General features: G+C 37.6%; 4 protein-coding genes across 9 annotated transcripts; 2 read left to right on the top strand and 2 right to left on the bottom strand.

The window, feature by feature from the left end:
• The first annotated feature begins 488 nt into the window (after positions 1–488).
• Positions 489–5655, top strand: homezb (homeobox and leucine zipper encoding b). The gene is made up of 2 exons (XM_081392270.1): positions 489–1222; positions 3019–5655. The coding sequence occupies exons 1-2, from the start codon at positions 944–946 to the stop codon at positions 4882–4884; spliced, it is 2145 nt and encodes a 714-aa protein (XP_081248396.1). The 5' UTR covers positions 489–943; the 3' UTR covers positions 4885–5655.
• Positions 5645–9050, bottom strand: cideb (cell death inducing DFFA like effector b). Its single transcript, XM_081392745.1, has 5 exons — positions 8932–9050; positions 7927–8041; positions 7682–7831; positions 7263–7456; positions 5645–7113 (listed from the first exon to the last, which is right to left on the bottom strand). The coding sequence occupies exons 1-5, from the start codon at positions 8958–8960 to the stop codon at positions 6972–6974; spliced, it is 630 nt and encodes a 209-aa protein (XP_081248871.1). The 5' UTR covers positions 8961–9050; the 3' UTR covers positions 5645–6971.
• Positions 9051–10359: 1309 nt separating this feature from the next.
• tinf2 (TERF1 (TRF1)-interacting nuclear factor 2) lies at positions 10360–19192 on the top strand. Of its 5 annotated transcripts, XM_081392393.1 has the most exons (11): positions 10542–10859; positions 11382–11584; positions 11836–11934; positions 12110–12205; positions 14299–14409; positions 16613–16733; positions 16847–17660; positions 17757–17812; positions 17899–17981; positions 18289–18357; positions 18805–19192. In XM_081392393.1, exons 1-10 carry the CDS (start codon positions 10850–10852, stop codon positions 18337–18339), a joined length of 1644 nt encoding a protein of 547 aa, XP_081248519.1. In that variant the 5' UTR covers positions 10542–10849; the 3' UTR covers positions 18340–18357; positions 18805–19192. The 5 variants fall into 5 exon arrangements, with proteins under 5 accessions (XP_081248518.1, XP_081248519.1, XP_081248517.1 ...); XM_081392392.1 differs by lacking the exon at positions 18289–18357 and having other exon boundaries at positions 10360–10859; XM_081392391.1 differs by lacking the exon at positions 18289–18357 and having other exon boundaries at positions 11367–11584.
• Positions 19193–19475: 283 nt separating this feature from the next.
• Positions 19476–23912, bottom strand: dhrs4 (dehydrogenase/reductase (SDR family) member 4). 2 transcript variants are annotated; one of them, XM_081392692.1, is made up of 9 exons: positions 23700–23912; positions 23208–23332; positions 22829–23006; positions 22198–22299; positions 21973–22043; positions 21832–21883; positions 21545–21679; positions 21338–21393; positions 19476–19728 (listed from the first exon to the last, which is right to left on the bottom strand). In XM_081392692.1, exons 2-9 carry the CDS (start codon positions 23327–23329, stop codon positions 19614–19616), a joined length of 831 nt encoding a protein of 276 aa, XP_081248818.1. In that variant the 5' UTR covers positions 23330–23332; positions 23700–23912; the 3' UTR covers positions 19476–19613. The 2 variants fall into 2 exon arrangements, with proteins under 2 accessions (XP_081248818.1, XP_081248819.1); XM_081392693.1 differs by having other exon boundaries at positions 23111–23332; positions 23700–23866.
• Between the last annotated feature and the right edge of the window lie 3681 nt (positions 23913–27593).

Below are 27593 nucleotides of genomic sequence, written 5' to 3'. Positions count from 1 at the left end.
GTGAAGTCCATGTACAATCACACTGACACACACACACACACACACACACACACACACACACACACACACACATCTTTTTGTTTATGGCTTTTATATCAAGCAAATTATAAATGCTAGACTAATATCTAATCTTAAAGAAACCATTGTTAAAATATATTTGTTAACAGTGTTTGTAAATGAGGACATCCCTGAAAGGTTTTGTCTTATGATTAAACATAACCTGTCCTTGTTTTTTTTTTTTTTTTTACTTATTTTATTATATTTGTATGTGTGCAAATGTGTGTGTGTGTGTGTGTGTGTGTGTGTGTGTGTGTGTGTGTGTGTGTGTGTGTGTGTGTGTGTGTGTGTGTATATATATATATATATATACTGTTACTAATGTTTTGAAAATGTAAAGCTATTTTACCATCTCAATAAAACTTCTTGAATCAGAAAAGAGAAAGCGGCTGTCAATGAACTTTTATTTTGAAGCCGCTCTGGCTTCACACTCGGAGGATGCGACAAACCAAACCTATGACAGCTTTCTGGACAACTGTGCGACCCATAGGCGAGTGCAATTGGCTCGGAGTGGCACCTGTAATTGCCTTATTTCTTAAGTAACTACATCTAATGAAGGATAGAAAAACAAAAAATAAACCAGTTTGCATCCGAGCTGGCTATTTTTACTTTTTTATGCTTCTGTGTGAAGCCAACAAGACAAGCTCTTGTGCTAGCTCGCTGGCTAGCCAGCCTTTGTTCCATACTCTGACCAGTGTGGCCATAAATTCGGATTCAGCATTCAACTCTTGCATGTGGACTCCGTATACATATATTTTATTCAAATGAAACTCGTTGCATCCTTTGGAGTATTGCGCATCGACTTTGTTGTGGGAGAAATTTAGCTACCTGATCTCTGTGTTAGCTTGTATGAATTGCGTCTTGGCTAGGTCGTGCATAGGTTGCCATGGAGCAGTGCGCAGCTCCGCAGCTCGAGAGCGCAAGCACGCACTCTTCACCACCAGACCCAGCGGAGAACCCTGGAGGAGATGCTGGGGAGACGGTTAAGGATGCTTACGAGTGTCGGATTTGTGGTTATAAAGCGCAAGATGTTAAATGTCTCAGTCAGCACCTGCACGCCGCTCACCCTGTGACTAGCCTTTCTGACTCGGTGAGGAACGAGCGATGTGGAGCGCTCGAGGAGGAGCGAGTGGGTGACCTGGGAAAAAGCTTTGTCAAGGATAAAGTAAGTAAAGTTTTGTGTTAATATCAGTATTTATTGTTAGCTGTGTGGTCCACTAATGATTCTGTAAATAGAGTATTTGTTTAAATGTAAATAATTTCTCCTATTACGGCTTAATATGCAGAGAGCTTTTACGCTATTCCTAAAGTGTAAAAACTATTGTTTGGGGCGGGGCTAACTCTTTGACAAACCAATGGCAGAGGTAGAGTGTTGGGAGGGGGACCTATTTGAAAACATGCATAATTGCATTTCCGTTGGTTGCATTTGTCGGTTGCATACCGTCACGTGCATACCGTTCGTCACTGAGGAAGTAAATTCAGAGGCTGCATCCTTCGAAGGACGTAATCGAAGGCTGTCCCAATTCGAAGGCTCCTTCAAATGTGTCCTCCGTTTCCCGTGAAATGAAGGATACAACAGATGGATCCTTCACGACCTCGCCTACCTCATAATTCATTGCACGCCAGTGACGACAGAATTTTTTTCTAGAGAAATTGCCGAACTATACTTTTAAAAGTAAGTATAAGGTTTCAGCTCAATCAAATGATACAAATGTAAGTACAAAAAAACCTTTAAGCAGTTAAAATATTGACTTTAATCTTACTAATATGCAATTATTTATAGTTTATATATACCCTTAATATATACAGAAAAGGACCATGGTGAACATATTTAGACAGATTGTGAACCCTGTTTTGTTTTTGTTAATTGTTGTTAACTTTTAAAAAAAAGTCCAATACAAACATTACTGCAGCTCACCACAATTGCTAGGCGACAAGAACAATCCTACATAGGCTAGACCGTCACATTTAAAGGGATGGTTCGGAGTAATTTCAACCTAGGGTCCTTTGCACCATAGAGATATCAGCCAGGTGCTAACGGATTCAAGGTTGTATCTCGTAAATTACCCCACTAATAATGCCCGGAATGGTACCAAACTTCTACAGTAGTACAAATAGGTTCTGTACTCATAAAACGAGGCATTGGAAAGTTTGTAAGTACATCAGGAGTTTATTTATAACACTTGCCTGATGACTTATGCTACCGCTAACCCGGACATCAAGGTCACTTCCATGATTTGGGAAAATTCTGGGCATTATTAGTGGGGTAATTTACGAGATACAACCTTGGATCCATTAGCGCCTACACCAAGCCATTCGGCTGATATCTCTAAATAAGCTCTAACTTTAATAATGTTCGACCAAGGGAAAAAAAGCTTCTAGGGGGGTGTTTGGCTCGAGGTCATGGTGCAAAGGACCCTAGGTTGAAATTACTCCGAACCATCCATTTAACAACGCTCGGTGTGACCTTCGCTGCCTTCGAAGGATGCAGCCTCTGAATTTGGACACAGACAATATGTTAAAGTCAAAATGAAATCAAAATCGCCAATTTTTATTGTTTATGGAAGATCACAGTGCCCTAGTAATCTAATTGCTGTGATGTCATGTGAGTGACAGTATGCTGGAGGGGAAGCATCATTGTCCAGCCCTCGCATTAGTGCACATTTCATCAGAGAAGAGATATCATTGCGAGGGGGGGGGTGGGGAGTTAATATTAAAGATTACGAGGGCTTATGAATTTAAAAAAATAAATTCAAAAAATAAATTGCATGGGTAAATAGTTTATGATAAACACTGCAGTATTCCGTTAAAAAATTATAATTGTCAATTTTGATTTCATGTTGACTTTAACTGCAGTGATTGCCTTTTGTGCCATTTTAACCTTATTGGAGAAATTTGTGGATTATGAATTTCTCACCTGATGCATTTTGTATTCATATTTCTTGATCTCACTCTTTTCAGCCAGTCACCACTGAGGGATCTGAATCTACGTCACTTCAGACTCCCGAAGACTCAAATGAGACAATATCCTCCATGGAGGCAAAAGAACAAGAGAAGATGGACGTCTCGCCTGCTCCCGAAGAAACGCAGAGCTCATCCCCCGAATTACCTCAGGAGAAGTCACCCTGCTCTTCAGGGACTAAGAAGTCCTTCCAAAAGAAGCAAACGGCCTCCTCTGGCACATCAACACACAACCAGGCTAACCTAGTCTGTCTACCATTGGTATCCGAGGGGTTAAAGCTCATCTGGGTGCGCTCGGAGCAGGTCCACGAGCTGGATGCCGTGTCAGAACTCGTGGAAGCGTTTAATGAGTTCCCATACCCCACATCACAGGAGGCGAGCGCTCTAGCTCGAAAGTGTGAATTACCGCCGGAGAGAGTTAAAGCGTGGTTCATGATGCAACGGGTACGTTACGGAATTAGCTGGGCAGATGACGACATCCAAGAAACGCGACGCAAGCTGTGGCGAATTCAGAAAAAAGCAGTCGCCGAGGAGTGTGTGGAAATCAACGACGAGGAGGATTGTTTAGGACGTGATGAAACTCAACAGGATTTTATACCGCCACCTGCAGCAGATGCCCATGTAGATCAGAGAGACCACACGCCTAAACCCAGCCGTACTGTTCCTAAACACATCAGTGACCAAAACCTCTTGCATTTTAGCCAGAATAATGCTTCCCAATCCAATAACGGTGCGCAGCAGTTGCTCGGTTCTAATGTCGTGTACAAAAACGGTCTTGGACCTGCATCCCAAGTTCCTCAAGTTAATCCCCACTTCCAAAGTGATAGTAGAAACGTACCGCCTAACAATACTGGAGTCCAGCTGCTCGATGCCTATGGACGTTCACCGTTCGTGATTATGAACGATCAACAGACCGCAATGCCATACCCCGAACTCCCCGAGCTTTCACAGTCTCTACACTGCTTGCCAGGGAAAAAATCGAAAGCGCAGCTGATGGCCCTGCGCCGTAGTTTTGTACAGAAGTCTTGGCCCTCTGACGGAGAGGTTCAGCGGCTCCAGAAAATGACTGGACTTAATCGACGTGAAATCCGCAAATGGTTCGCTGACAGTCGCTACCAGCTTCGCAAGAACGGCCGGGCGTGGCTAGCCAAGCTCGCGGGGCGCAATCGGTCAATGCAGCTCCCTAAACAGAACTCTCAGAACGAGCTGGAGAACGATGCTCTACCTGGTGCTGATTTTTATGACAACGACGAGGCTGACGACGCAGTCGAGGTTGATGTGGATGTGGCTGACGATGAGGAACCACTCAACCAATCAAATGAGACCAAGGAGGAAGTAAGTGACGAAGGTGAGTTTGATGACAGCAACGCTTCCGTTCAGCAGTACTCTGCGGATATCTCCCCTTCTCCTTCTCCGTCTCCTTCTCCGTCTCCGTCATTCCTCCGCGGCCGGGTAGAACCAAACGTGCGACTTCGTAAGAAGACGAGGGAGCAGTTGGAAATTTTGCGGCAAAACTTCCTTCGCTGCCAGTGGCCCACAAGCGACGACTACTTGATTCTCCAGCAGAAGACTGGCCTGACAAGGACAGAGATCATCCAGTGGTACGGAGACACGCGTTACCATGTCAAACACAATCAGATGCGCTGGATGACCTCACAGGAGAGGGAACGCATCATCGCTGTCATAATGCAACAACAGAAAAGGGGCGGGAAGTATTCACGGGGAAGAGTCTCGTTTGAGAACATGGGCTCTGGGTTGAGTTTGGGTCATTCTACTGTAGTCAACGGAGGTGGAGGGGGCGAAGCAACAAACTGGAATGAACTTTTTAGAGGAGGAACCCCAGTTTTGCCTGACGGTGAACTCTGACCTCGGCAGCAAAGTCAGTTTGCAATGGCATTTGTAGCTGTGCAGATAGGTGGAAACTGAATTCCACATCACTGCCAAAGATGTTACACAAATACTTTTTTTCTCTTAACCTATCTGGATATTTCTATCCCAATTTAATGCTATGACCAGGGCCTTGTAGAACCTCTCTCACAACATTGTTATGCAATATGTATCTCCAAACCTAAGCATCTTACTTGAATCAAAAGTATTTAGTATTAGAATATGTACTTTAAAGTAATCGAAACAAAACTGTGTATGGCAAGGCACTGAATTTATAGTACAATGTATTTTGTTTGGTAGCTTGTTTTATCAGAGGTCTATTGAATTCTCTGTGTGACTCAACAGAGCGAATGCATGCATGTTGTCATTTTCATGTTTAAGTTGCACCTTGTGCTTAGATATGTAGATGTTTGCCTTTACAAAGGTCAATTGTATTTAAGGTTATTAGCAGCATAACTGAAATCTTTTAGCTCCACACGTGTGCTACACAGATATGTTTCTTTGACGGAAACATTGTTCTGACATAATACTACATAATTTATGTGCTTGATTTTTTTTCTTTCTTTTTTTTCCCCAATCATAATATTTGTGATCCTTTTTTTTTTGTTGAAAACTAATTAAAATCTTGAGTAGTATCTTTTTGAAGTTGATTAGTCTATGCATTAACTAAGCTGATTAGAAAGACTGTCTTTTTTTGTGCTGAAGCTTTTTGTACCAGTTTGGTTTTACTTAATAAATTGATCTTAAAAACATGTTTATTTTCTAAACATTCACCATTACAACAATTTTGTATTTACATTTTTACATTTATTCATTTAGCACTTCTATCCAAAGCGACTATACTGTAAAAGGTGATCAGTTGACTTAACTTTAAAAAAGTGAGGAAACCCGCTGCCTTAAAATTATAAAGTAATAAACTTCATGCCTATTTGAGAAAATTAACTTAAGTGTATTCACTTAATCGTTTTAAGGCAACAGGTTTCCTCACCTTTTTTTTAAAGTTAAGTCAATTGATCACTTTTTTCAGTGTATCAAATGGAGAAGATAAAATTAGAATACAGTGGTCTATCATGTAAACATATTGAATGGTACAATTGAAATGAACATGTATAAAGAGAGTCAAACACACAGAATAAGTAACACTGGGTAGTCCTAGTCTAAAAATAAAAAAATCACTCTTAAAAGGCATAGAAACTTAGGTTTTCATAGAAACCTAAGCATTTTCCTGGAGCAACTTTTCCCATGAATTGTCCATAAAACCAGCAAGGTATAAATGGTAACTTTACAATTTACAATAAAGTTCATTAACATTAGTTAATGCATTAGGTATCATCTAACAATGATTAACAATTTTTACAGCATTTATTAATCTAGGTGAATGTTAATTTATAAATATACATTATATAATATAGTACTAATGTATTAGCATGTTTTACAATTTAATTTTCAAAATTCAAATAAATGCTGATCTTTTGAAATTTCTATTCATCAAAGAATCCTGGAAAAATGAATCATGATTTCCACAAAAATATTAACCAGTACAACTTTTTCCAATATAAGTTGGAACAATAATATAAAGTGTTAGTTGAGCAGCGAATCAGCATAATTAGAATGATTTCTGAAGGATCATGTGACACTGAAGACTGCAATGATGCTGAAAATTCAGCCCTGCCATCAAATGAATGTAACATTTTAAAATGTATTCAAATAAAAAAGTTACTTTAAATTGTAATATTTCAAAATATTGATGTTTTAGTGTGTTTTGATCAAATAAATCCAGTCTTGGTAAGCAAAAGAGATTTCTATCAAAAACATTTAAAAAATATTACCAACCCCAAACTTTTGAACCCTAGTATAGAAAATAACATTTACCTAGATTAATAAATGTTGTAAAATTGTTGTTCATTCATGTAACCTAATGCATTAATGTTAAACTGAACCTTAGTGTTACCATATAAATCTATAGGAAACACCTCAATGTCTCAGAAAAAGAAAAGAAAAAATCTCTCCCTCAGTTACATTCTTTGTGATATCGGATTCAAGTCTTAAAATATAGATTTCTCCAGTTATTCCCAGTACTCGATAGGCTGGGTACGTTGGGCTTGAAGAAGATCCGCCCCTTGGATAATGCGGCGAATTACAGCAGCCGATGAGATCAGCAAGTGTCCAGCAGCATTGAGGAGACTGGACATGACTCTGAGCGCCTCCCTGAGACACAACAAATGGGTTGAATACAATTCATTGACTTAAGTGATAAAGATTATTTTGTGCAAATAACTAGTAAAACAAACCCTTAAATTGCTTAGAGTTTCCATCTGTAATCTGTATTGCTGTATTAAGAGGGGAACCCTGCTTACCTCAGGACTTTTTTTGGTCCCAAGCATTGAAAATCTGCACTGACAGAGTAGAGCCCTTGGAATGTGGCTTTCACGTTCAGTGAGCCGAATACATCTTTGGGGTGCGTACGGTAAAGGTCAAAGGTGATCTGAGCGATGTCTTTTCCTGTCCTTGGCTTATTATCACCTGGTTTGTTGCTAGCCCTCTGAAGTAACTAGGAGGGAGAAAGTTAGATAAGGCACCGAACAATACAAATAATATACTGATAAGTGAATGAATCTTAAGAAAGTCATTAATATTTTGCGTCTTGATTTGAAGTGTGATACTGATGCATATTACCACCTTTCTAATGTTGATAAAGTGAAACACCTTAAAGCAACTAATAATTCCAGATGAAATCAAAAAATGGTTTCTGCTTGACATAAACACACATACATACAGGATGAGGTTTCCAGATCTCTCCAGGGTTCAGGGCCATGAAAACGGTGTTGTCCGGCAGAGCTATGAGGAACTCATCGGAGTCAACCTCTGTCCCATCTTCCTCACACACCAAAGTCAGCTCAGACGATACCAAGAGAGCCTGAGCTGCCTGAGGTAAGAATCACAGTGTAAAAATGTCCCACAGCATGATCAAATTATGTAAAAACTTTCAGTTGAACTAAAATTGGCTTTTTCTTTTCATACCTTCTCTTGGAGCTCCTCTATAGTTCCTGCAGTGACTCCTTTTTTGACCTCTCTGTTCCAGGAACACACTCTGAACGGACGCTGAGGGGGCGACCAAACCCGCCGAGACACTGACCTGAGAGAAAGAGAGATTGGAAATGAGATTGGAGACTACTTTCGAAAACATTCAAACAAATCTGTACTAGTTTATATGACTGATGTACTTCAAGCCTTCTGAAGCCATATACGATAGCTTTGTGTGAGGAACAGAATGGAATTTGATATTCACTGATAATCTGGACTTAGCTGTTCTTGTCATTTTTAATGAGAGAATTAGTGATGCCTGAACAATTTGTTCTTTTTATTTGATCATTGAATCATCTCCTGTCTAAATCATTATGATCTGGTTGTCAAGTTCAACTGACTCACTGATCTGATAACAGCTCACTTGAACGGGAAGATTATAACTAAAATATCATTTAAGATTTAAGACTTAAGACTTCGGTCTGTTTATAACACAAAGCTATCCAATGTCTTATGTAGGCCTATTTTTTTTGTGTGTGTTTTTGTGTCCTTTCTTAAGTTTGAAACCAACAGTCCGCATTCTTTAAAACTACACGGAGAAGAGTAACCAAAAAGCCACAGAGGTTTGGAACAACATGAGGATGTGTAAAAAATAATATTTTTAATAAGATTTTTTTTCCTTTAATAATCAATGTTGCTCCTTTAAAAGTGGGACAAGCACAGGCACATGGCTGTAATCAGACTCTCTCTTATCTAAAGAGCTGTTAATGGAATAAAACAAATGTACTGTGAAACCAACAGTTAAAGTCCAATGTTTCAAGACTTACAGACAAACAATGATATAACATTTTAAACAAAAATATATTTTACAATTTACTATCACCATTGGTCAATAATTTGGCCTAAATATGTAAATTTGGCAACTTTTCAAAGCATATACTTCTAAAGGTATATTATAAATAACAGAATTTATTGTCAACAAATTTACATTACTAAACTTACCTGAACAGGGAGGACGTTGTTTCCATCATGCTCTGTGGTCGAGGTCCTCTGTCTATTCGCTCAATTTCAGTTGTTTACAGTCCCTTCTGCCTCTCTGTTTGAAGTAAACTGGTCATACTGAGTCACAGCTGCTGATGAATATCTTTTTGAGAATAATGTGTACTGTTATTCTAGCCAAGTGGACTTCGACTTTGCAGGATGATTTAGTCTGATAGCATGTGTCATTGGGCAAGGTCTCTTGATTGTACTGTTTAGGAGCCAAGGTGTGCATGATGTAAGTATGGGGAGACTGGGGGGAGTGTTGTAACCCTTATTGCTGACGGTGTGCTTGAAACTTTGAAATGATTTCCACATATGTATTTGTTACAAATTCAGTTTGAAACCAACACAACTTATCCCTATACTGTAAATAAATGCTGTTGTACATCTCACAACACTAATAGAAAACATAAACATCATTTTACATTTGCATGATTTTTCTTTGCTAATGAACTTTTTAGGTATGTTATTTATCTCATTATTAGGATATATTTCAGAGTTTTAAAGGGGTGGTTGATTATGATTTAATTTTTCTAACTTTAGTTAGTGTGTAATGTTGCTGTTTGAGCATAAACAACACCTGCAAAGTAGTTCAAAGCAAAGGGAGATATTTTATTTTAAAGAAATTGCTTTTTAAGGACTAGAACAAACGGGTAGGGACTACACGACATTCCTCCCGGGTTAGTGACACCACAAACCCTAAGATTTACATAAACCCCGCCCCCGGAACACGATTTATAGATTATAATGACAGAACATGCTAATTAATGACTAGAAGATAACTACACATAAACTACATAAATTCATCAACTAACCATTCGGGAGTGTCCTGTTGCTTCTACATGTTGTCACTTATTCTTGAGTCTCACCATCATTGTCTGACTCAGGTTTGAACATAAAAGGCTAAAAGAAATATTCAGTGCATGTCTGTATGAGGTAAAAGAACACAAGCTATTGAAGCTCCACCCCCTGTGCCGGGAGCAGTAGCTCATTTGCATTCAAAGGGACAGACAAAAACTGTGTGTTTTTGCTCACCCTCAAAGAGTGACAATTTTAACTTGCTATATAAAAAATAGCTGTAGGGTATTTTGAGCTAAAACTTCATATACACACTCTGGGGACATCAAAGACTCATTTTACATCTTATGAAAAGGGCATTATACCACCCCTTTAAAATCTGCTCTTTTGAAACCTGAGGTTTTTTTACATGACCAAATTGGTTTTTATAGCGAATATCTATTTGTAGTTATTCTGTGGATGTTAATGCATTTAAGTCAGTGAACAAACCTAGTGCTGCTAACATTGTGGTGGAAGCATCTAATTCAATTCACAATACTTGAACTGGGAAGACTTTTATTTTGATAGCCAAAACAACAGACGGAACTACACGTCTTACTGGGAAAAAAAGCAAAGAAACATACATGGGCATAACTTTGATTAAAAATAAAATAAAGTATTGCATATTGTAAAGAATTGTAATATCATTCCAATAAAAAAAGGCTGCCAACAAACATTTGTGACTAACGTTACTATGTTCAGCTATGTTTTTTTCTCTCATCTTGGCGTACTTCACACCGGAAACAGTATTTCGTCACTTTGGCGCGTGAAGTGGATTCTTGCTGCGACCTGCGTTATTTTCGTGTGAATCATGTATTGTCTGTAAATATAGCCTTAAAAAATATAACCGAAAAAAAGCCTTACCGTTATCACACAGTGTTGTCCAAGTGTCCTTTACTCTCTGAATATTGTAGATGACTGTTTATGCTAACTTATATAAAGGATTTTTATTTTTTTTTTAGAAATCAAATTAGCGATTTTCAAAACAACCGAGTTGTTTGTTTTCAGGACGGACAGAACAAAGAAAACTGCGATCAACTCGATGGATGAAGGTGGGTCTGCATTGTACCTCGTAATAATCTACTAATAAAAGATGAGTAATCGGATTTTATGTTTAATTTTCGAGCATTTGTTGTCATTAGATGCAAGAAATGTCCTATTCACATTTAGTTCCAGCTAATAAATGTGTCAAACGTTAGATGAGCATGTCATAATTTATGATGAGCATGTCTGTAATTTAATCATAAAATGTCTGTGTTGGTAGTTTACATTTTAAGCATTGACATGCTGTACTTTTTAAGACTATTTTGTTACCGTAAATGTCATTTTAGCTCATAACTATATAATATTTATAAAGGCTATATACACATTATATAGACAGGTGTGAAATGAAAAATTGAAGGCACACACAAGTATATATATATATATATATATATATATATATATATATATATATATATATATATATATATATATATATATATAAAACTAAACTATATTAATGGTAATGAATAATAACACTGAGATTCAGAACGGTTTGCTTGTTATAATTGTTTCAGGTCTTTTTTCAACAGATACCCCTCTACCCCTGTCAGCTCTGCAGCTTTTAGCTCCACCACTGCGGCTAATGTCCGCAGCCATGTGGAAGGTGATGCTGAAGAGGGATGTAGTGTATTATGGTAAACTGGAGGAGATCGTAACAACACTCTGTGAGACTGTACCTGGGTTGCTCCAATACAGACATTGGGCCAGGCTGACAATGGGTTTGCGGGCACTGGTAAGATTACTAAAAAGTAATGTTACATTTGAAACAAAAACAAAAAAAAGTAAACCAACAGCTGATCCTTTTTTATATATTATCATCTCAGTCATGTACACACATGCACTGTACATTGTCTATTACTGTTTAAGCTAAGTGTGGTTCGGGGAAGTAGCTTTTGGTCTGATATTTAAAGCTTGTTTTCTACGATTTTTTTAGTTTGCAAATAATAAGGACATTTCTTTGATTCTTTCCTTGTTAATCTGGAGATGGTCTTAGAGGAGCTTCGTCGATCCGACACTCCTGATGCTCAGCATGTTCTCGAGGAACTGTGCAAGCTGGAAGCTTCCTCCATTCCCAGTGGAAGGGTGAGTTTGGCCCTCACATTGGTGCTGTCTTTTTCCTTGCTTGTTTGTCTCATCTTGTTTTTCTAGTTTTACTCTGTCTCATCTAGCTTCTTTAGAAGTTTAAATGATTGTTCTTGCATGTTGTTTCACAATGGTTCGATGCATCAGCAAGTGATGTACATTCTTTTATCCTCAGAGGAAGGATCAAAAGGTGGAGGAAGCTAAGGACAACTTCAAAACCTTGGTGCACTCTCTCCTAAATAATGCAGCAGCCAGAAAACAATTCTTCAAGGTAAAGCAAAAAAAAAAAGCTCCCCAAAACTTCACTCACATATCCCACCGGATATATTTTTATGAGGGTGCTTTAAAGTACCCCAATTATGCTATTTTAAATGCTCCTAATTTTGTTTTGGAGGTCTCCTACAACAGGTTTACACGCATCCAAGGTCAAAAAAAAATTTTTTTTGTCATAGTATACATTACATGCAAGAATTTAATTTGTTAAAGAATCAGTTTCTTTTGGGAGACTCCATTTATCATGCACTTTGATCTTTAAAACTTTGCAGACCTTTTACATTCACAAACAGCTATTACACACTACATAAAAGTTAATATCCAAAAAAGCATAAGGTTAAATTTTGTTCTGTTAATGACAGAAGGTAGTTGTAAATAATCCATCAATGTTTTTAAAATTTTGTAAATGCCTGAAAATCTTGAGTTAAGGCGGGCGTACACGGTGCGATTTTTGCTGTTTTTACGAGCTCGCAGATGATTTTTTTCACTCGGGAGAAATCGAGTGGAATCGGTGATGCTCGCATGGTCGCGGCTCGCAGCGTGCGAGAGGAATTACGAGCCGAGCCGAGCACGTTATGAGCACCTCCCCGACCTCCCGATCATCTTTAAACATGTTTAAAAAATTCGGGGAGTCGGCCCGATTTTCACCAGCTGTCCCCTATTTCCAAATTATACACAACCACGTGGGGCTATACCTCAGTGGCAGCAACCATACAGCGTGCGCATACACTGTCTCTCTCCCTCTCTCACACTCTCATACACACACACACACACACACACACACACACACACACTTCTCTCAATTCAATTCTGTTCAATTCAATAAAGCTTTATTGGCATGACAAAAATACAATTGTATTGCCAAAGCATCAAAACAGCATAGAAAATTATTTTGAACATTGTACTACAGAACATAATAATAATAATATTAAATAAAAATAATAAAATAAAAATAATAATTCTCTCTCTCTCTAGTTTTTATGTTGAATGGCTACTGTTCTCTGCTTTACAACAAATCATTTGCACACACATTTCTGTCATTTTTTCTATCTGAAGCTTTGCCTGCATGCAATATTGACGGTCTCTGTGTTTAGCGCGAAAGCTCACGTGATTGCTGCCGGCTCGGGATAAAATTTGTGCAGGACAGTCGTACCAGCTGCATTGACGCGATTATCAGTTAAACTGACTCGCAACGTGTGCAATATCGACCTCCCGAGTGTCCGATCCTGGTCCGAACTCGCACCGTGTACGCCCGCCTTTAACCTGTTAAGCACCTTAACCCTTTGCACCTGCCACATATAGCAGTTATCCTTTTATGATTTTTTTCTAAATATGCTTACTGAAATGTTTCATTATTCAAGCAGGGCATTTGATCCAGTTTTTAAATGTTAAGTAAGGACTTTGATAAAAGAAATTAGGGATTGAAACCCTATGAATAGCCTGTGAATAGCCAGTCGTTAGTAATTATAATGCAGACAAAAGAAATGCATATTTCGAGCCATAACCAGGCTGGAGAGGTGTGAATGTGTGCAGGGGAAGACTGAGACTAAATTGTGCTCTTTTGCACCACAAAACAATAGAGACACTAAGACTGAATGGATGACTTAGAAGATGACTAAACATCAGCAGCATTTTAGCGTCAAATCAAAATAAAGTCATTTGACATGGTCTTGAAAAACATGTAACTAAATACAGAGTTTTGGACTTATTATCTTCAGATTTTAAACATAAAATTTTAGACATGTGGCTTTAGCTGTAGTGCATTTCTAGATTGCTACAGTGCCAACCTCAATTTTATTTTCATGAGGATGTTTCATAAAAATTAATTTCTAATAACTTTACAAAACTTTGAAGCTATTTATAACAATTTTTTTCATTATGACAATAATTAATTCTACATTTACAATAAACTGCCAGGTGTCAGCTTTCAAATGAGATCATACTTGTGCTTTTAGTGCAAAGGGTTCATTAACTGTATCTGTTTAAGTTTGGGTATGTCATTTCTGGGGATTTTTCAAAAGTGGTGTTGCAGCTTAACAGGTTAATGCTACCTCTGATCTATGCACGCTGACATTTTGTCTTTGACTCCAGGAGGAATTCCATCTTCACTATGGAGGAAACTATGTAGCCAGTCTTGAAAAGCTAATGTGGGAGTTTATAATCCGTGTGGACAAGCTATTACCTGTTCCAGATCTTGCTCAGGTATAATTCATCATGTTGTTCAGGACAATAACCTTATTTTTCATTTTTAGAAAATCTGATTTTTTTTTCTTGCAGTGCTGTAAGAGTTAATTGTTTGTTACTGTATTTTAAACGTATCTGTTCATGCCATGAAAATAACATTTAGTGCTAACATCATGGCATATAATAAAGAAAAAAAACTTGATTTTTCACCTTGATTTTTCTTGATGTTGTTTAACCCTGTAAGACCCACGGTTGCAAATTTACAACATCACTTTTAACAATTCAGAAAAAATGCCTGCAAATGTTTTTTTCCTCTCAAAACCACATTTACATAGTTAATGGGTCCTGTTGTTTGTCCTCACAATGCTATTGGATAGAAGAAGTGTTTATAGGTCCGGTCATCTGGCTATGAACTCACTCTACCTGCAAACTTCCCGCTGAGCTCATCTGCTTTTTTTGCATGACTGGATTTGTCAGGATTAAAGTAAGTAAAATTGCTTAAATATTTTTTGGGGTATTTATTATAATGTCTAGAACATGTACATATTTAGTTATTTTGGAAAACTTTCATCAAATTTGATTTAGAGCTTGTTATGTCTATGTTGTAATTCTACAACGTTGGGTCAGAGTGGTAGTCAAAATAGCCTGTACACCTTCTACATTACATAAGGACACTGCACTTTTCAAATGATCACAAATTGAAAAAAAAAATTTAGTAGAAATGTAGTGATTCATTGTAACTAAGCTCTAAATGTGTTTTTCTGTTAATTGTTTTACTTAGTTTAGCTTAGACTATTATTAAACACATGAATACATTGTATGGGATATTTGAAACTTCAACATCTATAGCAGTATTTGAAACTCCCTGTATCTTTGTAGTTTTTTGTTTGTTTTTTAACTTCTAAATGATCCTGAGCCATTTTTTCTCAGTGTTGCCCAAGCAGCAGTTAGTAGCATTAGGAGATAGAAAAACAGATTCTGAATGTTCTGGAATTCTTGGGATGCCTGTTGCATTGTCCAGGGACAGGTGCGAATGGTCTTGAATGTGAACCTGTAAGTGCTCTGGGGGGATGCATGTGTTCCTTTAGTATGATAAGTAGAGAGCATAATAGGCTGCAATAGACAGTATTGTTTGAATGTATTGAAATGTTGATTATCACTTCATTGAAATTATAATTATACTTGTGGGCATGCTAATGGAAATACTTAGATTTCTACCCACATGGCCTACCACCCTGTCTATTCTTTCAGTTTATCTACTACAATGTAAGACCCATGTGTATTATTCACATATTTAATGTTTACATATATAATGTTAATTGTTCACATTATTTTTTACTTTTTCCATTTCAGAATGCCACCAGCGCAGAAAGGTCTTTTATGATGGATACACAAACACACTGTGTAGCAAGTGCAATGTTCACCTGTGCTTAACAGATGAAAAGAACTGTTTTAGGGACTATCACTGCAAGTGAACACAGACTGCCTTCAAACCACAGTTTTTTTTTTTTTTTTTACGAAAAGTTTTGTAAATATTTTTTTCCAATATTTTTTATTAATAAATGCTTATTCATAAAACTATGATTGTTGTATGGTTATTACTCATGATATATACTGTTATGGGGCTAAGTAAGCAATCAACCCTGCAAATGAATGCTTAAATGTTCTGTATATCTGTTCAGACAAAGTGAGAACAAACACAGAAGTTCTGCTCCCAACAATGCCCAACGTTGCAAATTTACAACATTTTCCTAAAAACTTACTAAAACGTACAAAATCTGAAAACTCTTTCATTTCTACATCAGAGGCCTCCTAAAACAATATCTGGGAGGTCAAAACATTTTTTGCTAATTTTTTTCTATATTTGGGTCTTACAGGGTTAATGCCTTTAATGTTGTTTCAGAGAGGAATTATAAAAATGTCTAAAATATTTGGAAAGGAGGAAATACTTCCTTGCACTACTTAAAGATGTTATCACAAATGTTATATGTGAGTTTTTTTTTGTTGTTGTTGTTAAATTTTGTAATGCTTTATGTATTTCTTAGTTGATGTTTAATAAAAAAGATATTCAAGTGTGGGTTGTAAGTATGGTCCTTTACACTGTATTTGCTTATAATAATTAAAAAGTAAAGAAGTGAATTGACTGATTGAAATATTCAAGTTTGCCCTTGGCCAGTATTTTGTTTCTGCTCACTGTTCTGTATTTTGCTGTCTGTTTCAGACAGTCTCGTGGCTCAGTGGCGCCCCTGCTGTTCTGGAGGAGTGTGCGCGCTCTGCCTCACAGCCCCAGCTCATTAGGACTCTGCTGCAGCATGAAAGATGCCTTGGACACCTCGGCTCAAGTATGTCTTGGAGCTGAAATAATTAAGTAATTGCATATCAAGAAGTACAAGATTAAATATACATGTACTCTGTCTACTTTTTTTGCCTCCCAATTTTTTTTTCTTTGTTTCAGCATCTCTCTTGTCATCCACTGGTGACTTGATCCTGACTTCTCTTTCCCTCCCTCTTTCGGGTAGAGTGCTACAGACTGTACAATCCGAATCCACTCCCACATCCAACAGAGTCTCAAATCTGGCCCCGCCAACTGCCAGAGTTACTCGCAGAACGGCAAATGAAGCCCAGTTACAGGTCACACCTGTGATTGGGTCCATTTCCAATGACGATCTCCCAAAAAACAATGAGAAAGAAGCATCCAGTTTAGGACAAGAAGTCGAATCAACTTCAGAGATATCCAGAAATACCAGGAGCAAACTAAGAACATGTTCTAAAAAACAGATTTTGGAAAAGGATCCAGAAGAGGACTGTTTTGTCGGGAATATGTTGGTCACAGTGATCAGTCAGTCATCTAGCAGTGAAGTAGAAGAGGAGGAGGAAGAGGGCAGCAAAGAAGATATGGAGGGGAGTAATGTGAGTGCAAACAGACCCAAAAAGACTGAAGTCAAGAACGGAAATGAAGAAAGAGTTGATGTTACCAGGAAATATTCCGCTAATAGAAACTCAAAGGCCATCGAGTCACAGGAAGAAGCACTCCGCATTTCCTGCGTGACGCGTCAACTAAGAGTTGTCCTTCCCAGATTAAACATCAGCAATGCCAATCTTCCTGTCCGCCTGAATCATCCGTCTGATGAGCAGGAAATTAACAGGTCTCCAAGCCAGGTTACTTTAAAAGACAGAGGGGGAAACAGTGTCTCTGAGCTGCGGAAAAGGAAATTTATTGAGTCGAGTTCAACGCCTGAAAAACACCTGACTTTATCAGTCAAAAAGTTGTAAGAATTTATTTATTAAAATTATCATTTAATTATTTATTGTAGTTAATTATTTACGTTGTGTCTCATTCCTGTCTAAATTGCTTGTTTTTAAAGAACTCCTGCATACTCTCCATGTGTTCCACTTGTGCGTCTTCCAATCGGTATTCCAGGTGACTACAAATTTGATTAATTTCATGTGTTTCATTTAGGTTTTTGTATGCCAGAGGTCTAACTTTATTTTTTTCGTCTGTTGTAGAAACACCCTCTCCCTCAGTGAAGTCATCAGATGACATTATAGATGATTCTGATGATGACACAGCAGGCAATGTGAAGAGAAAGGTTTGTAACTCCACCTACGTGACTCAAACCACCAATTACGTTTTATGTTATGTAGAAACAGTGAGTAGAGTTGAAGGTTATTTGAAGTTATTTAATTCAATGTCCAGAGCTTCTCAAGAGAGTTGTACAGTACTTATGGTTCCTGTGGCCACGTACACACTGCTGCTAAATACAGTCATCACTCTTCTGAGTTCTTTTTTTGTGTTCTGTACACAAATAGAGTTTGGTTATCACAATCAAATCCATGTAGTGTTGTACAAGACCATACTGAGCAATTAGTTAATGCTGTGACTTCACTCTTTTTTAGACTCTGAGAGCGAGTCTGCAATGTGTGTCTCTTCTCCAGGAGTGGTGTTAGCAAATCACAGAGAAGGAAGTATGTGTCTCTTAAATCTGTCTCTACTCCTTAGTTGCTCCCACCAGCCCTGCGAAACAATACTGAGAGATGTTTCTAAGTTGCAACTTTATGTGCATACAACACATGACAATGGTTTTTAAACAGTTGCCAGACAATATTACGTTTTCTGGGACATTGGGGACTATGGCAAGTTCACAGACACCACAAAATGATGTAAAAGTGGTTTTCATCCTCAAAACTTTGCAGTGTGTATGTGGCCATATATATAGTGTTCAAAATATAGTTGGTTCGGTTTGAATGTCATTTGCAGAAAATTCCTGAACATTATGTAAATTATCATCAACCATAAAGGTCTTTTAAGAAGACTTAATTCCAAAACCTTTGGGTCTAGGGCTTGGTGTAATTTGTGTGTGAACTGTGGTTGTTTCAATCTGATTTATGTTTTTCCTGTAAATTTCCTGTCAGGTATTCAATCAGCAGTATTTCAAAACAAAGAATGGTACATATGTGCCCACTCTCCGGGAGTTCTGGAATCCTGTGTTTTGTCCCCATTTGTCTCCTGGAAGCAGACACTGATGCAGTTGCATGGGGACATCATTCTTGCTTAAAGACGTAGATGCTGCAGTTTTTGTTGTTACAGATCATACTAATCTTATATTTTATCAAGAGACAGAAGGTCATTACTGTGTTGTATGTTTGTAACCAAGGAAGCATACCTGCTTTTTTTTTTAAAGGAAGTGTGCACATTTATAATTATAAACTTATTTTATTTTTAATGTATGTATCTGTTGGTATCATGTAGGATGATGATGTTATGAATATATTAAAATAAAGAATTTTGTTTAGTACTTGATCTGTTTTGTACTCTTTGAATGAAATTGATCATTCTAAACAGGGTGCTCACTGTCATAGAAAACTTGGAAATATCAGAAACAATCCTTAGTTCTGTCTATGCAAGCAAAAATTGTTTATTAGGCTAATATTTAGTGTAATTTTTTTAGTGTTTTATCTTTAAAAAAAAAAAAAGCCATTTAATATCAGTGATTCCCAGTGACTGGAAAAGTCATGCAAATTCACTGATTGAAAGATGTACGAATCCCAAGTAATACATTAAAATTACTAAATAATAAATGGAAAAAATTTGCAAAAATCATTTTATTCGAATTTTTTAAATGTATATTGCATTTCTTCATCAACTGTTACAAGTGTGTCACTGAATTAGTAGGTTTCCCTCTAATGTGCAAATACATAACTGTGCCTCTTTGCCAGTCCTCTTACAGTCTGCAGTTCATGCCTCCAGTTACAGTGATGGTCTCTCCGGTGATGTATGAGGCTTCGTCTGAGCAGAGGAACGCAATCACGCCACCTATATCCTCTGGCTCCCCGAGTCTAGGAGATAAAGGCATAATCAGGTTACCTGAACCAGAACGTAAGAGACATATAAAAGCTTATGAAAAGGAAGCAATTTTTTGGACAACTGCTGCAAGTCTACAAGTCTTACAGGTAATTATAGACTTTACCTATTAAAGAGACAAGAGTGGTGCAGAATATTAAAGGGATAGTTCACCCAAAAATTACAATTAGCCCATGATTTACTCGCCCTCAAGTCATCCTAGGTCTATATGACATTCTTCTTTCAGACGAATACAATCTGAGTTATATTAAAAAATGTCCTGGCTCTTCCCAGCTTTACAATGGCAGTGAATGGCTGTTTCTGTTTTGAAGTCCATAAAAGTGCATTTATCCATCATAAAAGTACTCCACACGGCTCCAGGGCCTTCTGAAGTGAAGTGAAGCGATGCGTTTGTGTAAGAAAAATATCCATATTTAAAACTTTATAAAGTAAAATAATTAACAGTAGCTTCCGGCCAAACGAACACATGGATTCCACTTAAAGCAACACTAAGGAACTTTTCCTCTTTGGTCGCCCTACAGGTTGTAAGCGGAATTGTCCATTACCGCTGTCGTAAATAGTTTCGCCGCCCGCAGCCAACCGTCACACGCACGCTCGCTGTTTATCTAGCACCGGCTTTGGAATGAACGATGTCCACAGACGAGGTAGAGTATGTTGCATGATTTTATGAAAGTATGATGTATTGCGAAATCAGAAACGAAGAAAAACTAAATAATGACTATTGTAACGCTTGACGTAAAGCAAGTCAAATTTGTAGTTTTCTTATGTCTCATTCGAATTCGAAAACAGAAACGCGACCCGGTTTGACAAACTTGCATAGTGTGGTTATAACAGATAAAGGGACGCAAAGCGAATCAAGAAGTGGGCTCACCCTGTTACGACTTGATGAACCACTGATATGATTTTGGAAACATTATTTTAAAGTAAAAAATGTTCCTTAGTGTTGCTTTAAGTCTAAAGCGCAACTTATGTGAGTAATGCGACGTACTGCTGATATTTACGCTATGTCACGATGCACTGTGCTACTTCCGACGTCACCAGTTGCATAAATTGCACTTTAGGCGCAAGTAGACTGCGTATGGTCGTTTGGCTGGAAGCTAGAATTTTATTTTGTAATTAAAATATTAATATTTTTCTTACACGAACGTATCGCTTCGCTTCAGAAGGCCTTAATTAACCCCCGGAGCCGTGTGGAGTTCGTTTATGATGATAGATGCACTTTTATGGACTTCAAAACAGAAACAGCCATTCACTGCTACTATAAAGCCAGGACATTTTTTAATATAACTCGGATTGTAATCATCTGAAAGAAGAATGTCAAATACACCTAAGATGGCTTGAGGGAGAGTATTTCAAGGGCTAATTTAAATTTTTGGGTGAACTATCCCTTTAAAGATGTAATATTTTTGTTGCATAATTCTGGTGTCACCATTCATTTAATTCTCCTACTCATGCGGTAATGCAAATCTTAAACATTGAAGTCTAAGTAAACATTTCCTGTGACCCTTAGGTATGATTATTCAAGCTCCACTTCCACTGCTAGGTTTAAAACAATTTAATTGCATTGACAGCAAATGCACGGACCTTTTTATGCTCGTCTGTTTCAAGAACTCTTCCAGCACACCCTCATTTTCCCACAACTACAGAAGAACAGAAGCGAAGGGTTATACAGCTGAACGTTGTAAAGACTATAACTGATGTCTCCTCTGCATTATAATTAGACGAAAAGATGAGTCTCTCAGAAGTTCTGAAAGTGAAAGCAATCAAAAAAGAAGTGTAGGAAATACTTACAGCGGAGCTGAAACGTGTCTTGATGATACCAGGGGCGACACAGTTGACCCGGATGTTACTCTGGGCGAGATCAGGAGCAAGCGCTCGGGTTAAACCAAGCAGGGCGGTCTTACTCACACTATAGGGGCCCAGACCCTAAGAGTTGAAGAATGACATAAAGGGGAACTCTCAACTGTGGCGAAACAAGTAACAGATGCTAAAAGTCTATAAACAACAGTGTTAATATCAGTGAATTGACATGGCTGTTGCATGATTAAACTTTACATTAAACGTATAGGTCTTCATACTTGCATTGGCTGGTATCCTGCGACTGAAGAGACAATGACAACTGACCCACCTCTGAAAATGAAAGCGTATTCACAGAAATAGTTTATTTTGTAATACTTTTGTTTCTTCCTCTTTCCCCCCTATTTTAACTTGTCTCTCACCCTCTTTTCTCCATGTGAGGCACGACTTGTTTTATGAGAAGGAAAGAAGCCTTTACATTCACTCCAAGTATCTGCAGACATAAAGCAAATGTCAATAAAATGTCAGTAAAATTTAGATATTATAATACGTTATATATTATATTAACAAAATATGTACACTACTATGGACACTACTGTTTTTTTGTGCTTAATTTCTTTTATTAAGGTTTAATAACTTTGCCATACTTTGTCCCAGACTTCTTCGGTGGATTCTAATATGTTCCCAAAAAATGGGTTCACTGCTGCATTAGACACCAGTATGTCCACACCGCCACACTGCTCGACTGTCTGCAATAAACGAAGTAAACAGCAGCATTTAAAGTCGCCATGAAACGGAAGTTGCGATAGATAGTCTTTTCTTCTCTATTGTGACATATGCAAGTGAAACTGCTTCTCAAACAAGAAACAAATTGTAGGGTGGGACTTGATTTTGTACATTGGGAATTGATTGGATTGTTGGATCATTGTGGTTTGTTACTGCAGTGATGTCATGTGAGTGACAGGTTGTCCCGCCCTCACGCCAGTAAACGCATCATCAGAGAAGAGATGTCGCTGCAAGAGGGTGGGGAAGTTACTTTGATTAAAGATTACGAGGGCACATGAATTAAAGAAAAATAATAATGATGTGCAAGGATAAATCATTTATTATAAATGCAATATTCCATTAAAAAAAGTAAATTTTGATTTCATGGTGACTTTAACATTTGTTGCCAAAGTATATTATACATTTGCAAATCTTTTTAAACTTTTTTTGGATGTTTACTCCTTTCAGCACATAATTCCCTAAATATATTTGACAAAAAAAAAGCCTCCTCACCATGTTAATGAGCTTCTCTCTGTCTTCTGCCTTCCCCACATTGCATGTTGTACCTATTACTTGTATATTTTTGCTGCGCAGGAGTAAAACCGCCTTGTCAACGTTGGTTTGACGTCGACTGCTCACAACCACATGCGCTCCCCTCTGACCCAAGGCCTCTGCGGCTGCGAGCCCAATCCTGAGAAGAACGGTCAGTGCAAGGGTCTGTCAGTATGTTATGTAAGTATTGACAAATATATTTTTACATTATTTATATTAGTAAGTTTTACTAGCAGTTATTACCAGAGGAACCTTTTTCTTTCTTTCTATGAAAGCTCTTTTATTTTGAGGGTCTGAAACTAAAGAACAGTGGGCTAAGATTGGAAATCAAGCATCATACCCATCTGTGGATGCAGTTACTATAGCAACTTTTCCTGACAAATTTGGTGATAAATGATGGGACAGCATTCTTCTGCCAGCAACAGAATTTGACCAAAGGCACCTGGTTACAGCCTTCAACATTGCCTTGAGACAGACAGACAGAAAGAGAGTCAGCATAATAATTGGTAATTATTACTTACACTACAGCTCTTAGTAGGACAGTGGGCTAAAGGTCATCATTTAGGGTAAAAGACAGAGGTACACAAAATAGTTTTCCTTTAACATTAATAAAAACGATTACATTCCTTGCCAAGAATGTGAGGTGAGAAGGTGTTTCTGTGACTTATTTCAGAAACCAGCAAGTTATCCTGCTTAAAGTTAACGTTACTTCACCGCGTGGTTGAGCTAAGCCAAGAGCGAATCAAAGGAAGTTATTTTAAACCTTCAGAACTTGATAAATTGTGATTAATAAAAGTATAGCTTAATAACCAGAAATAAAGCTTTAACTTACCTGCGCGCTGAGAAGGTGTATTGTTCCTTTGGCACTTTTGCAAGAGTGATAATGGTCAACGCCTCCCTCCTACGTCATTGCCGTAGAAATGATTAACTAGTAGATTGCGTGTTTGTTTCCGACAAATGGCGGTGATAAACGGTGCTAGCTCTTACTGTCTATGTGCTAGCTTTGAGATTAGGTTGTTATATGGTATCTGCAACTTTTTACAGCGCTGGTCAGGACGGACCAATCACAGATCATTGTGATTACTGTAGCCTATATTCTTCTTATTGGCCATATTTTCATTTGTTTGCCAGGTATTGGAAGTTGTAATCAGCGGAATAAATAACTATACATTTTAGAGCAAATGTAACAGAAAAAAATCTAGACTTTGAAATGCCTTGCCGATATTTTCTTTTACATTTTCTGAGCCCTCAAGCGCCCTCTGGTGGAAGATACGTTTAGTCTCAAGGAATATTGGCCTAATAATAATGGCTGTGAGCTTGCGGATATACAGTAAAATAGTCCATTGCATTATTCAAAGTTATGATTACCCATGTGTTTCTCATGATCAATTAAGCTGAAAAATATATCAAGTTTGTATTTGTAACCAGTGTTCGAATTGAGGGGGGGCTGGGGGGGTCCGGGACCCCCCATAAGCATCAAGGGACCCCCCATAAGGCCCAAAAAAATTACCTCGGGGGGTCCCCTGGTTTTTCATTAAAACTAAAATAATAGAAACATAATTTATTAGGATATATATATATATATATATATATATATATATATATATATATATATATATATATATATATATATATATATATATATATATATTTAATCAAAGTATTTCGCTGTCGCTCCTATTAGAAAGTAATTCAAATTAGATTTGCGTCTGAAAAGACGCTCAAATTTATAAACAGATACATTTTATTGATCGTGCCATTTATATGGCAAAAATAGTTTTTTTTTTGTTTGTTTGTTTTTCGTGTAAATGATACACACTGCAAACCCTTTGGGTAGGATTAGGGGTGTGGAGTACGTGCGTATTAGGCCTACACGCCATAAAGTGCGTATCATATATGCACGCAAAAACTATTTTTGGCGAATAAATGGTACGAGAAATAAATTTCGTGCTATAGATAAGCACTTTCACGAGAGTCTGGCAGAGTGGATCCTCATTTTCACCTCACGATGACAGTAAGATAATATTTCTTTCTTTTATGATTGTTTGGTAATTAACTGATCTGAATAGAATTTCGACATTAACGGTTGTCCGGGACACGTGCGTGTGTTTTTTAAGGGACAAGTGAAAGAGAATTGTAGCCTACTTGCCCAACCGAACAAATGCCCTGATTAAAAAAATAAAATCAAAAAAAATAAAATAAGAAATAACGTAGGCCTACTCGGTTAGGCTACTAACGTAACCTCAGTTCCCTGAGAGTAAGGAAAGAGTATAGAGAGTACAAATTAGGGAAAGAAATGCCCTTTATAAAGCTAAAAAAATTATTCTGATAAGAGTGTTTTCCAACAGTGATGTAATGACACATTGACAATTTAAGTTTGAAGGGAGTAAAGCCTCTGTTAATGCTGCAAATGTAATTTTGACAAAAGAAGAACTTTTATTTTAAATAAATCTTAATTTTAAATCAGCCTACAGTGTGATATTTCATCATATTATCATGCTTAACACTGAGAATTTGAATAATTGAAATGTGATGATCAGATGCAGATATCTAAATCAGAGAATATCATAGGTTCGGGAGGTTGGCGGGTGGATTATTTAGTTTTAACAGCAGATTCGGGGGACTCAAAGTGCACCAGATTAATGAATTTATCTTTAAAATGTACAAAATTTTCTTACGGGGGGGCATGCCCCCGGACCCCCCTAGGTACCGAGCTCAATCCACAAAAATACTCTATACTTTATTATATGAAATGAATAACTGAAAAAATATGTATATTATTACGTTTTTTTTTTTTTTTTTTTTTTTTGTGGGGACCCCCCAAGAGCTTTGACACAATTCGGACACTGTTTGTAACTCATGTGGTTCAAAAGTTAAAGCCGGAACCCTTTTCGGGTGGCGGCCATATTGGATTTGGCCGCCATCTTGGCCCCGAGGGTCACTGGCATAGACAGTAAAAGAAATGGACACAGCGACCCCATTGGAACTCAATTGAGACAAGTGAAGCCCGTTTTCAGCGATTTCTTAGCACTTCCTTTCCTGACGCGCAGACTCAAACCGAGCAAAGCGTTACACGGACCACGTGAGCAACCCGTCTGTCTTCTAGTAGCTGTGCCAAGAGAAATCTGAATCATTCCCTTCCGAATCTTGCAGAGACGGAGAGTGTGATTAGGAGCTGTCCATGAGCTTGGAGCAGGAGAAACTTTTGCTAAGTATTCTGATTAATTATATTGTCATTTTGCCTCCACGTCTCCCCGATTGCCCGCGAGCTTCTCCTCCCGTCCATACGGTAATCTCTCTAGTGTGCGACAGAGAGTCGCGTGGTTATGACGCAATCGTTAGCCTACTTTTACAAAAACTGCTTCTACGGGGCCATAACATAAGCTACAAGATAATGGAGCATTTTATACATTGTCGTGTTTCTTTAGAAATAAAGAATGGACAAATGGAGTCTTCAAACGCCTCAGATGTAAAGTTATTCGCTGTCAAAGTGACGCCAAAATGAATGGAAGTCAATGGGATTGCTAACGCAAGTGAAGTTCTGCTACAAGATGGCGGCACCCGGTCGACTTCAACTTCCGGTCGACTTCCTTCCCGCTTGGTCACTGGCTCCGGCGCCCTAGCTAAATCATTTCGGTATGACCTGAGCTACATCTGTGCCAAATTTGGCGCTTTTAGATGAATTTGCGCGAAATTACCTATTTATGTGCTTAAGGCCCATAACTATAGGCTATTCTTATAGTTTATATTTAACAACATAATTGATTTGACTGCACTGACACTGTTGGATGAGAACTGAACTGAGCTGCATGATGACATCATTGTTTTATAGATGAAATTAACTAATTTAATAATTGATAATTTTTACAATGGAACTGTATCACCACTGAACTGACTTCAGCTGAACAATGACACTATTTTTTTTTTTTTTTTTTTGAGCTGCTGTATATAGCCGAAATGAACAGTTTTCCTGGTATCACTGAAAAGCTTTTTCTCAAAAAATCTGTAAAAGCGCTTTATAAATAAAGGTGACTTGACGTAATATGTGAGTAAGACATTTTAGTTCAATTCAAGTAAACTTAAAATCTCTGGATAAATTTAAATGGTAGATTGCAAATCGGAGCTTTTAGAAATTGTGTGCCCATGGTTTTGCACTTGCACCTGTCCCTTTATCACTGCAGAGACTCTTCTTGGTGCACCTTTAATAAAAATATGAGTGTAGGGTTAGAGTTGAAGAGAAAAGTTCAGTTTTGTGAGGGCAACACACATTTAAACATCACTATCAAATAGGCCAACCTTGCAGTTACCCTTTCATTTTGTTCTATAACAAAGCTTTGTGTTTGTTCAGCATGTAGTTCCTGTTCTTAATTCCTCTTGTTGTATGTTACATAAATTTTCAATAAAGCATGATCTTGGTAATGGGGATACTGTGGATACCATGGGATTAGCATACGAAATACCGTGTGGAACTGCTCAGTTAATATTCTGAACATGTTCAGTCAAGATAATCTAACTACCACAACCACTCTTTAAAAAAAAAAAAAAAATATATATATATATATATATATATATATATATATTTTTTTTTTTTTTTTTTTTTTTTTTTTACTTTTATGGACATTTTTCTATAAACACAAAAACTAAAAGTACATTCATATAAGCGTTAATCTCCAATGGCCTTTTTTCTTCTTCTTAATGTCTTTGGACAGTCGGCCTATTGACAAAC

This window comes from Scardinius erythrophthalmus, assembly GCF_964197995.2.
Source record: "Scardinius erythrophthalmus genome assembly, chromosome: 2".
Classification (NCBI taxonomy): Eukaryota; Metazoa; Chordata; class Actinopteri; order Cypriniformes; family Leuciscidae; genus Scardinius; species Scardinius erythrophthalmus.
The sequence above is the reverse complement of the archived record's forward strand: the minus strand, read 5'-3'. Positions and strand labels throughout refer to the sequence as shown.

Coding starts and splice junctions, on each gene's coding strand:
- dhrs4 (XM_081392692.1), bottom strand. CDS start 23,329: ATGTTGAAGGCTGTAACCAGGTGCCTTTGGTCAAATTCTGTTGCTGGC. Junction 23,007..23,207: donor GTAACTGCATCCACAGATGG/GTATGATGCTTG, acceptor CGTTCTTCTCAG/GATTGGGCTCGCAGCCGCAG. Junction 22,300..22,828: donor GAGAGAAGCTCATTAACATG/GTGAGGAGGCTT, acceptor CGTTTATTGCAG/ACAGTCGAGCAGTGTGGCGG.
- tinf2 (XM_081392389.1), top strand. Junction 14,410..16,612: donor CTGTTCCAGATCTTGCTCAG/GTATAATTCATC, acceptor TGTCTGTTTCAG/ACAGTCTCGTGGCTCAGTGG. Junction 16,734..16,846: donor CCTTGGACACCTCGGCTCAA/GTATGTCTTGGA, acceptor TCTTTGTTTCAG/CATCTCTCTTGTCATCCACT.
- homezb (XM_081392270.1), top strand. CDS start 944: ATGGAGCAGTGCGCAGCTCCGCAGCTCGAGAGCGCAAGCACGCACTCT. Junction 1,223..3,018: donor AAAGCTTTGTCAAGGATAAA/GTAAGTAAAGTT, acceptor CACTCTTTTCAG/CCAGTCACCACTGAGGGATC.
- cideb (XM_081392745.1), bottom strand. CDS start 8,960: ATGATGGAAACAACGTCCTCCCTGTTCAG. Junction 8,042..8,931: donor ACAACGTCCTCCCTGTTCAG/GTAAGTTTAGTA, acceptor TCTTTCTCTCAG/GTCAGTGTCTCGGCGGGTTT. Junction 7,114..7,262: donor GGACCAAAAAAAGTCCTGAG/GTAAGCAGGGTT, acceptor GTTGTGTCTCAG/GGAGGCGCTCAGAGTCATGT.